This window comes from Ochotona princeps, chromosome 10 (assembly GCF_030435755.1).
Source record: "Ochotona princeps isolate mOchPri1 chromosome 10, mOchPri1.hap1, whole genome shotgun sequence".
NCBI classification, from domain to species: Eukaryota; Metazoa; Chordata; class Mammalia; order Lagomorpha; family Ochotonidae; genus Ochotona; species Ochotona princeps.
Genome location: NC_080841.1, coordinates 35,225,251 through 35,238,440, shown reverse-complemented (window position 1 = coordinate 35,238,440; position 13,190 = coordinate 35,225,251). Strand labels below are relative to the sequence as shown.

At 38.0% G+C, this 13,190-nt stretch overlaps 1 protein-coding gene across 1 annotated transcript in view; it reads right to left on the bottom strand.

The window, feature by feature from the left end:
• MRC1 (mannose receptor C-type 1) overlaps positions 1-13,190 on the bottom strand; it is a 90,066-nt gene that overhangs the window by 36,485 nt on the left and 40,391 nt on the right. Inside the window, exons 10-15 of the mRNA XM_004578577.3 lie at positions 7,520-7,635; positions 6,607-6,755; positions 5,253-5,452; positions 2,157-2,284; positions 1,598-1,685; positions 292-436 (exon numbers count right to left, since the gene is read on the bottom strand). Of these exons, the coding sequence (XP_004578634.2) occupies positions 292-436; positions 1,598-1,685; positions 2,157-2,284; positions 5,253-5,452; positions 6,607-6,755; positions 7,520-7,635 (826 nt within the window). The remainder of the gene's footprint in view (positions 1-291; positions 437-1,597; positions 1,686-2,156; positions 2,285-5,252; positions 5,453-6,606; positions 6,756-7,519; positions 7,636-13,190) is intronic.

Sequence of the window (13,190 nt, the reverse complement as noted above, 5' to 3'; positions counted from 1 at the left end):
CTTGCCCTTTCATTGTTCTGCTTAGCACACAAGATGGCCGTCCACTCCTGCCACTCACGACAGAACGCAGGCCGGAGGCACAGCTGCTTGTGGGAACTATTTTGGAGGACGTGACTCTTGTGCAGGATTCCAGGGTGGCCTTTTGATCTTCTGTTCCTTTGGAACATTTATCTGTGCTCAGTGACTTCATTCCTATCTGGTGAAATGATGGCCCCTGGCAGTTTCCGTATTTTGTTGTTTTGCTTGTTTACCTAAATAAAGGGATGATATTGGGGTGTGTAGTCACCATACCTTTTTGGATTTGGCAAATCCAGTTGTTAAGGTGTTCACAGTTGACATCATTCCAGCTCATACTAGGGTCAGCCTTTAGTTCACCACAAAATTCAACATTTTGATAATTATTAGGTTCTCCAAAAGCCCACTTTTCATATGAAACCTATAATAAGAGAGTTATAACCATTAGCTGTTCATGGTTGTCCATGCCAATCTTTCATGCAAACAGAAAAGCAAAGATATGCTTGAATTGCTAAAACACATTTACATTGCCACAATAGATTTGCTTTCAAATCAGAGTTTATGAATACAGTTGGAAAAGCAATAGCTTTTATGACATGAGAAGTTTTGACGTTGACCAAAGTGCACAATTATTATAACATTTTCTTTATTTTTATTAAATAGAATGAATTTAAGGGTACAAAATTAGGATTATATATAGAGAACTTTGCAAAGGGAAAAAAAAAACTTCCTTTCTTAGTATCGGGAATTCCTAAATTTACAAACCATTCTTGAGGGAAAACATTTCAATGTGTTGTTGAAAAATTTTTTTATTAGATAAGCAGGATACTCTATTAATTCTTTAAAATGGAAAAGACCTATAAGATGTTGCCAATGAATACACCAAACTATGACAAAATAAAACAGTGAAAACAAATGTGGGTCCTGGAATGAGACCTGTAAGAAGTTCTTGAGGCAGGAATGGGGTCCATAGGTTTGAGAATATCTATTATGATGTACTTTTCAGAAATAAAAATATAAAACATAAATATCAATGTAGCCTAAAGTTAAGCATTTTAATCAGCCCTGGGAGAAGATGAAATCACACAAAATCATTTCCTGCTATTACTGGTTCTGTTTAATACCACCGGCAAGTACATTAGCCTCTCACTTCTGCCCTCAGAATGGCAACTTCTGTAGTTATTATTGCAAATACCAACATTTGTTTTCTGTTCCACTGATCTAAACGAGGTTACAAAATATTCAGTTTTTAAGAAATTCAATACTAACTCACTAATTATGCTGGGTAAAAGGAAGGTAATATTTTGTATAAACTTGCGTAGTAACTTTTCATTCTAGTTTTTTTAATTCAGTCAACTATGCATATGTCTTGAAGACTAGGGGAACTAAATTACAATTGGGAAGGTCAGTGATCCTCCAGCAATGTTTATTTGGTAGAGAAAAAATATCTCTAGTTATCATGATATATATCATATATCTAATAATATCTTATCTTACTAAACATTTGGAGTAAGTCAAAAGATAACATCAAATTGAATACATAACAAAGTAAGAAAATGATGTATTAAATCAAATTACTCACAGGAGAGCCATCACTCCAAGTAAAGCCCTCTGAAGTACCTCCGTGTGTCAGTCCCAACCAAAACAATTCATGGTAGCTTCCAGTAGCCCTGCAATCCCCAAAATATCAACAAAGCAATGCTACTGTGTGAAATAAACCCAAAGGGCCAACTAGACATGAAAATTATTTTCAACATGAGTAAAGAGAATTGATGATGAAATACAATCATCACGCAATGGATACACATTTTGGCACAACTCTTACATATTCTGAAAACAGGTCATTGTTGGAGAATAACTAATTGTAATGTATTGAAAAACAGCTATTAATCCATTTAACAAATACATATTGAGTATTTTATACTTTTTGTTTTTACAGAAATTCACCTCAGGATACGTAACTGTAAAATGAAAGGATTTGGAAGTAAAACCAGACTCCAAAAAGCTTATGGATTTGGAATATAATACAAGTGTTCCAAATTGCATCCTGAAACAACAATTTCATAAATTTAAAATCTACCCCACGATTATGAGCACCATCTAGGTGAAACGAAGTAGTGTGATAGAGAAGAGACACTTACGTTATTAACCTCCATATTATCAGCTGTTCTTCTTTGTTGTTGATGCTGGCCAGTTCACCACCCACAGCTCTACAGAAGTCTCGAGATTCAAACCATGTTTTCTTCTCATGCTTTCCTTTGGCAAACAGCTAAAGGTGATACAGTTTCAGAAATTAATTTATACTTTATTTATACTTTATAGATTATCAAATTAAAAGAAATGACTATTTACTTTGGATGCAACTTCAATTATAGGAAAACAAGGTATCTCTAAGGTATCATCAAATGACCATCCCCCATCTCTGGGTGCTGATGCAATTCGACAGCAAGGAGTGGCCTCCTCTCCTTCCCCACCACCTGCTTTTAGAAACAGGAGGGGGGAAAAACTGCAACAGTTATTCCACCCACCATCCTCCATACCGGGACCCTGCCCTCTCTAATCAGAGGTCCACATGGGCATACATTATTCTCAACTATGTAAACCATTAAAAGTAAAGTTGAAATTTTTTTAAAAAAAAAGCAAGGGAAAGCAAGGCATGGCAATGGCCAAGAACACTGTCTTCTCTTAATTTAAAATCAGTTTGTGAGCAAATAGTTGGGTCAAACAACTTGGGGGATAGTCTTGTGGAGGAAACTTCAGAAAACAAAATTATTCCATAGTACAGGAAAATCAGATTAAACTCTTACAAGCCTTAGGCTTAAGGTTTAGGTACACAGCTCATTCTGAAAGGGTTATTTGTTAGGCATAAACAAGGTATATGCCTAACAAGGTATATTGACACTGAGGTGTAAAAACACAGAAACTTGACACAGAGAAAGTAAACATAAACAAGAAAAATACACTCCCTAAAACTGTGCCACAGCATATTATCCTGTTTATTTTAAACAATGACTAACATGATAGTCCTTCAATACCTGCCAGCGTTGTCTTTCAAATCATCCTCTCTTCTTTTTCTAGTGGTAACACATTTTTTAATTTACTTATTTTTATTAGAAAGGCAGATATCCAGAAGGAAGGAGATACAGAGAGAAAAATCATCATCCAAAAATTACTTCCCAAGTGGCCACAAGGTCCAGAGCTGAGCCAATTGGAAGCCAGGAGCTTTGTCTCCCACACACGTACAGGGTCCCAAGACCTTGGAGTATCCTCTACCGCTATCCCAGCCACACACAGGGAGCTGGATGGGAAGTAGAAAAGCCAGGAAACAAACTAGCACCCATTAGGGATCCAAGAGGATGCAAAGCAAGGACTTTAGCCACTAGGCTATCATGCCGGGCCCTGTAGTGACACATTTTAACAACTATTGGAGCACCTGCAAAAGCAGATACTCATGGGACAGAGATAAGCTAAACTAAAGTTAGCAGATTATAAAGCATAGGCACTATGCTATATTGTCCAGAGGACTGCAAAAAGGATAATAAAGTATAATACACAGTGATAACCTGGATGCATTAAATAGTACACAAACACTATAGGAGTTAACCATAGCCACCAACTTTTACAATTTAGTCATGGCCTCCACCACAATGGACTTATGGAAAATGGATGAAGAGATTGCGTCTACCCAAGCTGTTTGAAAGCAACTCAAAGGGCTGGTGTTGTGGTATAATTGGTAAAGCTACCCCCTGTAATGCTGACATCCCACATGGGCTCCAGTTCAAGTCCAGGCTACTTCACTTCTGATCCAACTCCCTTCTAATGCACCTAGGCAAGCAATGGAAGATGTTCCAAGTGCTTGGCCCCTGCCATCTATGTGGGCGACCTAGAAGAAGCTCCTGGGTGTTAGCCTTAGTCTGACCCAGCCCTCACCACTGCAACCATTGCAGCCATTTGAGGAGTGCATCAGCAAATAAAAGATATTGTCTGTTTATCTGTCTCTCCCTCTCTCCCTCTCCCCTTCTCTCTTATTCTACCTTTCAAATAAATAAAAATAAATCTTGGAAAAAAAGCACAACTCAAAACAGCTTTGGCTGAAGACCCTAACTCGACTTGAGCTCTGGAGAGAGGTGTCGGGAACATGTTTCCATATAAATACCTCCCAAGAGTACTGTGTCTTTTCAAGTATGCTATGAGATTTTTCTTTCTTGAATATATTTCCTGCAAGTTGAACTTTATTAATGATTTCCACATCTCAGTGTTTAAAAAGGTTTATGTTTTCAGAAACCAATCCCACATCAAGCATATTTGGAAACAAACCCTACACCCCTAACTTCTAGTGAAGCACATAGTTTGATTTGTTGGAAAATTCATTTTCCTTATCATTATCTCTACTGAAACCTCTGGTTCACCTCCCAGCTCTACATGACTATGCTACTACTTTTAAACAGACTATGGCAACCATCCACAGCCTGCCACCCTTGGGTGAAGTACTGTAGACAGGATGAATCTGAATATTGTGTAATAACATGAAAGGTTTCAAAGGTAACAATAAAATGGCTGATTTTCTTTGTGTTAGCTCAAAAATAATCCGTTTACATTATCCTCTGTCATGGCCTAGTGTGTCTCCTTTTTTATCATCTATAGCTTTTAAGCCTGATTATCAACCAGATTGAAAAACTCCTCAATCTCTATCGCTGCCACTCTATCGGGGATCACAGACTCAACCAGTCAACCTCATCTGGCAATGTCTTCCTCTCTCATCATTAAAACTATTGGGGTTAAATCATAAAAATGGAAGATTCTCTCTAGAAAGCCTATGTGACACTCTGGTAGACTAGTTTATCAATTAAGATAGTGAAGAGTATAGGTAATAGGTAGGAAGGAGACAAATACATGCTTTCCATCAAAATCAAAAGAACTGTGAGCTCTGACCAGGGCCAGACAGCTGCAGGAAAAGGGAAGAAGCCAGGAGCAAAGCAGGTAAGAAAAGACTTCTGTGGGTTGTGTCTGTTGGTCTAAGTATAACTGGCCATTAACATTCCCCCAGGGAAATCTTTAAAAGCAGTTAATTCCTAGGCCCACTCCAGATCAGCAAAGTCAGAATAGAATGTCTACAGGTGGAACTTGAACAATGTGCTTTGGTCTTTTTTTTTTCTTGTTTGTATTTACTTAATTAGGTAGCTCCATAAACTAATGTATATTCCAAATTCTTTATTAGCTTAGTTATTGAGGCTCACCTTGAAACACAAGCTTGTTTTGCCGCTGGTACCCCAATCCTCTGGACATCTAGGTTCAGGAGTTGTGGTGGGCTCTGGTGGACGAGTCACTCCTTCTGCCCATTGCTTGCATACAAACTTTGCCTTTTCTTCACATTTCAGAATATCCCATAAGCCCCCTGCAATTCCAGTTCTCATGGCAACACACCCTGCCTTTCTTCCTGCATTAAACACACAAAGTAGAATATACTCAGCAGGAGCTTGCTGAAGATTTGCTATGCTCACAGAAAATGGAATGTCAAAAGGTGTGGTCAGGGACAGATATTCAGCCTAGCATGTAAGGTAGCAGTGAGGAAACCCAGGCTCCACAATGGAGTAGCTGAAGTCTATTCCAGGCTCTGGGCCTGGACTCCTGCTTCCTGCTAATGCAGACTTTGGGAGCTGCAGTGATGGCTCAATTAATTAGGTTTCTACCACCCATGCTGGCGGAGACCTAGACTGAGTTCCTAGCCCACGCTTTCTGCGCCCTCCTAGCCCAGGATGACGCAGGCATTTAGGGAGGGAACCAGCAGATGGGATCTCTCTAAGACTCTGCCTCACACATCAGTAATTTTTTTTTAAATCTACATGAAAGATATCCAGTTTTCATGTTGCTGTAATGGACAATCTATGCTAGCAAGACTAGTGCAAATGGACAGCAAGTAATATCTCACACTGTATTTCAGAAACTGTTTACAATGTCTTCCTTAGAAAGGTAAATAAGAATTTGTGGGAAAGCAGAGTGATAGCGCAATTCTCAGATTTGAAAACCACACACAGATAAGTCTAACTCCAAGTCCAGGAGCTTGCTGGTCACATATATTTTCTGAATCCCAGTTTTTACCTCTTTTAAACCATTAACCAGAAGTGTTCCTATAAAGATAAATTAAAACCCAGGATGTATAAAGGGCCACACATGAAAACACACACATAGAGGTGCTAAGTATCCACTGAGGTACACTAATAATTCTATTCATAGTCTCATGGAAATATTTTAAATCCATGGAATAAAGTTTTAAGTTGTCATGAATACATCAATCATTTGGGACATTTCTGGACACTTAGGATTTCATAAATATTTTTCCAATGGACCAGGACCAGAGAGCCTAGCAATTTTCTCTTTGTGTTTTTCTTACAGCATTGCCGACTCATCGGAAAAAAAATTTCTTGAAAGGAAGCAAAATAAAAAAGAATGAAATACACAACACGACAACACTGTATCCAAAGCACAATGAATGTACATAGTCTCCCTGGAAAGTTAACAGACTTGGCCCACTACGTTCATCAGCAAGCAAGGACAGTAAAGGGTAACTGGGAGTCAAGCACACCATCATACCTGGCATATCCAAATTCCAGTGTGTGAACTTAACCTCTTCATCAATGGTCCATTGAAAGGTGCCTTTGTTCTGTATATCTGAAAGTCCTGTCCAAAAATATTTCTCTGGCCTCAATCCAATCAAACTAGTCAGGAATGCTTGTTCATATCTTTAAAAAAGAAAAAGAATACTCAACTAAGTTTTAGAAACATTTGTGTAATAAGTTTTTAAAAATGTCAACATGAGAAGTATTAATTCCAAGTATCCTGAGCTATGACTTGGTATTTAAAAATGTTGTATATATATGTGTGTGTGTGTGTGTGTGTGTGTGTGTGTGTGTGTGTGTGTGTGTAGAGAGAGAAAAGAGAGGAGACAGAGGTGTTTAATCTGCTGGTTCACTTTTCAAATTGCCACAAAGGCCAGAATGGAAATAATGAGTGAATCATTTAGCCAGTCTCTCTAGTTTCTTTGTTGGTGGAGAAAAGAGTAAAGATAGAAAGAGGGATTAGCCTTTTGTTGCTTTTAAAGTTCTGATTTGTTCTTTACACGTTGAATAATGCATTGATTATCACACTGTACCACATAAATGGGCATAATTAAAATAATAAAAAGGAATATGTATATCATGACACATTTATTAGAGCACTGTAACTTTAAACATACGTAGTAAATAGACAATGGTGGAGCTATTAGACTACTGGTAAAATGTCCTGAATATCACTTGATTGTATTAAAAATAACAAAAGTTTCACAATTTTAACAATAGAATCCAAATAAGGAAATTACTTTTAATGTTCCACCATTACAAACTGGGCCTCCAGATCCTACATCATTTACTCAGCGACGTTAAGCACATGGATGCTTCAGTGTTTTCAAAAGAGTTTTTTGTTACAATTTGATATATTTTAAATTTAAATTTAATTGGTTACATACCTGTCTTCGACAGTTGTTAAATAAGCCTTCTCATTTATACAAGTCTGGTTTGCTTCTGTAAACGTGGAAAGTGTGCGTCCAATATAATAGCAATAAAAACCATGTCTTTTCCAACCCTATTAATGTGACCAAGAAAGGCAGAAATGAACAGATTATCATGAGTGTTTATCAGGAAATGAAAATTGATAAACAATAGACATATCTAAAGAACACAAGTCTGAAGAATTTAAATGTAATGAAAATTATAAATGTAATTGAATAAAGCAAACAGTGGTATACTCTTCATTTGACAAATCATGATACAGAACAGTCATTCTCTCTACTTCCAATGCACCTTCTAATTTTAAAAAAAAAAAAGTGCTTACTGAGGAAACTGAGCAAGAATGGTTAAGGTTTTTGTTTGAGAATAGTTAACCATAGGAAGCAATTTGGGGAAGAGTAAGGCTTGAGTTTAAAGCTAGATCACCCGATCCTGAGAGAAAACATCAAATGCCCAGCAACATTCTCTGGTGTGGTTCCTCTCTTACATTTAAAAAAAATGCTAGATAAAAATGTAACGATAAATGAAAAATCTACACTAATGTTAGAGAGGAATAAGGAAGATTTCCTGGTACCGAAAGTAAGTAGAATACTAAAATTTGCTTGGAAAGCACCCAAAGGTCAAAGGTGTATCAGCTCTCGTATCAGTCCCCGGAGTCAGACTATGTCTGTGCATTCTGAAAACGATGACTGGCCTTCCACCCACTTGAGTTCCTTGTAGAAAGACCTGAATGTTAAGAGGAGGTCCTCTGGAAAGCAAAGCTAGAGAACTCTGCTCAGAAGGCCAGGAGGTGACAGTCTTGTTGCCTGCCTGGGGTTCTGGCTATCACAGTTAGGTTGAAAGCAATCCCAAATCTCTGGCACCAATGAGTGCCAGTTCCAATTTTACACTGTCCATCCTGTATGAAAAATGACTTCCAAAAAAGCAACATTCTGTACACACAAGGGGGAGTCTATCCAGTATCTAAAGAAGTAGAATTATAATCACATAGTGGAAATACCTCCACAAACCAGGTCATATAAGACTACGGCATTTGAGAGTAGGTGCAAGAATAAAAGTGGACACTAAGTCACCAAAAGAATTACAAATCACAAGTTAAAATGCTCAGTTCCAAGGGGAGCAACAATTTACCAATCTTTAAAATTACAAAAATAAACATAGTTGAGAAAGCTTAATTACAGAAGCAACATAATAAGTAACAGAAGATCAAAATACTATGCACAAACACAGGAAGACTTAAAATTAGAATTTCAAGGAAAGAAAATGTAGAAATGCAAAACTCAATTGTCAGATTAGTGCTATAGGCAGGGTTTCAGAGAGAAGTAGCAAATTGGATGAATAAACCATAGATTAAAATAGGAATGCAGACTGAAATACCTGTTGATGGAAAATATAGACAACAAAACATCAAGGTGTGAATTCTGATCTAAGAGAAACTTCAAAAAGCAGTGAATAGAGTTAGTTAATGACAATTTTCAAGAATATATATAAATTTCACATTTATACATAAAAGGTAGAGTGACAGAGAGAGGGCAGAGTTTTTCTACCTACGGGTTTACTCCCCAAAGGGCCACAAGAGCCATGGCTAGGTCAGGCCAAAGCCAAGAATCAGAATCCCAAACTGGTCGCCTACATGCCTGGTAGGATACTAGTTACTAAGGCTGTCTACCACTGTCTTCCTAGTCACTTTATCAGGGAGCTGCACCAGAAGTGGAATGGCCAGGACCTGCAGGCAGAGGTTTGCTGTGCTGTGCGTAATGCTAGCCATGGAGCAGATATCTTTAAACTGGCTAAATTAGTTAAGTTTTCTGAACTTCGGTTTTCTCTTTTTCTCTAATTAGGACATTAATATTTCTCCTATAAGTTCATTAAGACACCTGTACTTGGCTTTATCTTCTTGTTTTCATGACCTCCTAATAAGCTAAGTTAGTATTTATCAGAATTTGTGGTATAACAATCATCAATAAGAAAACATAAAATTTGCATTGATTCTGTAGAAGTAAGAAAAACTTACATGGATTTTTTCATTTTTTTAGAAAATTAAAATGTAATATATCATCTTGTATACAGACATAATTAAGTAAAAGATGTATAAGCATAAGGAAACCAAATGCCTGTAGGGGCAGGGGACCTGGATTCTAGTCATACTTCTTTTGACTCTAAGAAAACTTGTTGGGACTGAGGTTTCCAGAACATAAAGTTTAGAAAAGGCATTTTGATCCTTACTAGGCTCCTTCCTATTCTAACATCCTATGATTTTCTGCTATCTGCTGTATTTTTCCTTAAGGTTTATTTGTGCAACACACATTAAGATTCCTGATCCCTCAGCCCTCTGCTGTTTTTTTAAGATTATGTGACACATATTCTTGCAAAAATAATTAGTTTCTGCTTCGTGTTTTGTCCAAGAGAAGTGAGAAAGGACAAAAGGGGAAATCAGAGGTCAAACAGGAAAATAACCGTCAAACCGGTATTTTCATAATTTATTTTCACTTTATAAAATGAGTTCATAGAGACAATTCATTTTATCCTCAAAGAACTATTAAGATTTGAAGGGAGGTGTTATTGTCACAATTGACTGTGAGACTGAAACACAACAAGATGTGCAACTTTCTTCAATTTATCCGAGTGGAGGTCCAATGTGGCTGAGTAGGATAGAGCCACACTAACAAACTCTTCCGAGTTAGGAAAACAACAAAACAAAAGCTAAGTTTCCAGAGTTCTGACTGACACAAAGTTTTGGCGGACAATAAGAACTCCATGGAACAAGAGGAGAGAAGGTAGACACCACTGTGGCCAGCTTTGCTGTGCAGCCAGCCGCAGGCTGTGAGCTGCTGCCCTACCACGTCAAGGTAGGAAGAAATTGCCACATACCCTGAGGCTCGTGGTTTCAGTTGGGAAGGAATCCCACAGTCACCCAATGACTTTCACTTCAGCCTGGGGAGCTGCCAGGCTTGGAGCAGGTGGCTGCTTCCTTCCCTCCTCTACTCCTGCAGAATGCCGTACCTGGCAGCACAAAGCCCCAGCACTGCTTCTGTTCTACCAACATCCAAGTCAGAGGCAGGCCATCTTCTGTGTCCTGTGACTGTGAGAGTCTTGGCGCGTTAGTCCCTGGGCTATGTTCATGCATCCACCTCAGCAAGGGGATTCACTTCAGGTGCTAGGTGCTAACACCAGAAGCAGCTCCCTGCCCCCAAATCCCCTCCCACCCTGGCAGACCTATACCTCCACAACACCAGGACCATAACAATCTGTTCTAAAGTTCTCAGTACCACTGGAACCTAACCAGTGGACTCAACAAAGATCTTAGCTGCAGTCTGCCTTTCTGGACTCACACCCAGCAGAGTAAACCTTGTTTTTATCCCGTAGGAAGGACTGGAACAAGATTTTGCTCACATCCCTTAGCCCTAGGGTCAGGCCTGTTGGTGTTAAAATCCATCACACCAGAAATCTCCTAGCAGGACCTGAGAAAGGATGCCTCTATATCACACAGTCCTGAAGCCTCAGCAATTGTTGGAAAAAGCCCTGACATCACTCAGGTTTATTACAGCACCAGTGGGCAGTCACCCTTAGCACCCCAGTACCAAGAAGACAAGGCCCAATTATCAAGGAGACAACATTGCATCTCTATGGACCAAAGATACATACCCAAGAAAACATTCCATCTTCTCAAACCCACACTTGCATCCCTAAAAACTGCAGCCGACTAATCCACTGTGTCACTCATAGACACAGCTGACATTAAAAGAAATCATTCCGAGATCACATTCCTGAGCTCACCTAAAACCAAGGCCAAGGCCAAGGCAAGAGGCTAAGTGATACCCTGAACTCCAGGTAAACTGTAATCTCGCATACAATAAAATCTACTCCATAAACAAGGGACAATTGTCCCATATGGGCAGATATCAACTTGGGGACACAAGAAACATGACAGAGCAAGGCATCATGATGTCTCTAAAACAACACAACAGTCCTCCAACTGTGTCCTAAATTGAAGTAAATCTATGAAATGACAGACATAGAATTCAAAATAATGATTGTAAGGAAATTAAACAAGATACAAAAGAATACAGATTAAGAAAATGAGGCAAACAATGCGTGACATGATTGAAAATATTACTAAAGAAATAGAACTCATTTACAAGAGCCAACTATAAATTTTGGAAATGAAATCTTCAATCAGCAAAAAAAAAAAAAGAATTGAGAGCTTTAACAGCGGAATACATCAAGTAGAGGAAAAAAATTTCTAAATTCAAGAACAAGAATTTGGAAATAATCCAATTAGATAAAACAAAGGGAAAAGGATTTAAAAGCATAAAAAAGTCTGCACAAAATATAAATGTCATTAAACAGTCACGTATCCATATTATGAATATTCCTAAAGAAGGAAATGAAAAAGGTATTCAAATAATAACTGAAAATCTGAGGGATTTTAAGAGACAAGGACATCCAGCTGTAAGTTTAAAGAACCCAGGCAGGCTCACCCCAAAAAGGTCTTGAACAACACATATTGTCCAGTTGTCAAAAGTTTAAAAACAAAGACAGAATCCTAAAGACAGTAAAAATGTCAAGTTACATATAAAGTAAAACTAATTAGATTAACATTAGACTTCGCAGCAGAAATTCTACAGGTCAGAAGAAAGTGGGATGACACATACAAAGTCTTAAAAGAAAAAAACTTCCACCCAAGAATGTTACACCCAGTGAAGCTGTCTTAAAAAGTGAAGTAGAAATAAAGCATTTTCCAGGTAAGTAAAAATGAGAGAACTTACTGCCACCAGACCAACCTTACAAGAAATCCTGAAGGGTGCCCTGTATTAGAAGTAAATATGAAAACACACAATACCACCAAATTCACTAACAAAGAGGAAGAATCATTATCCAATCAACAAAATTACATCCTTTACAAAATTAGTAAAGGAGATCCTAACATTCATATAAAATCACAATAGATCCAAAGTAGCCAAAACAATCCTAAACAAGAAAAAAACAGCTGGAGGCATCATAAACCTGACTTCAAAGCATATTACAAAATTATAGTAACTGAAATAGCACGGTACTGGCATAGAAATAAATGCAAAGGTCACTGGAAAAGAATAGAGAGTCCAGAAATGCGGCTAACTGATCATTTCAGAAAAGTGCTCAGACCACTCAGTGGAGTAAGAATAGGTTTTTCAACAACAACAACAAAATGGTGCTGGCAGTACTGAGTGTGTATGTAGAAGAATGAAACTAGCTTCATACCTCTCAACATATACAAAATCAGCTTACTATGGATCAAAGAGTTAAATTTAAGTCCTGAGACTATGAAGTTGTTAGAACACCCCAAAACATTCATGTAGGAGATGACTTCTTGGACAAGACATCAGAGCACAGGTAACCAAACCACAACTTAAAAAAAAAATGGAACTGTATAAAACACAGCATGAGGAGACAACCAAAAGAATGGGAAAAAAAAATTGCAAACCACCTCTCCAACAAAGGATTAACATCCTGAATATATCAGCAGCTTTAAAAACTCCACAACAAAAAGGCAACTAATCCAGTTGAGACTTCAAAAGAAGAAATACAAATGGGTAGCAAATAGCTGGGAAAAAACGAGAAACACCACTAGCCACCATCAAGTGAACAATC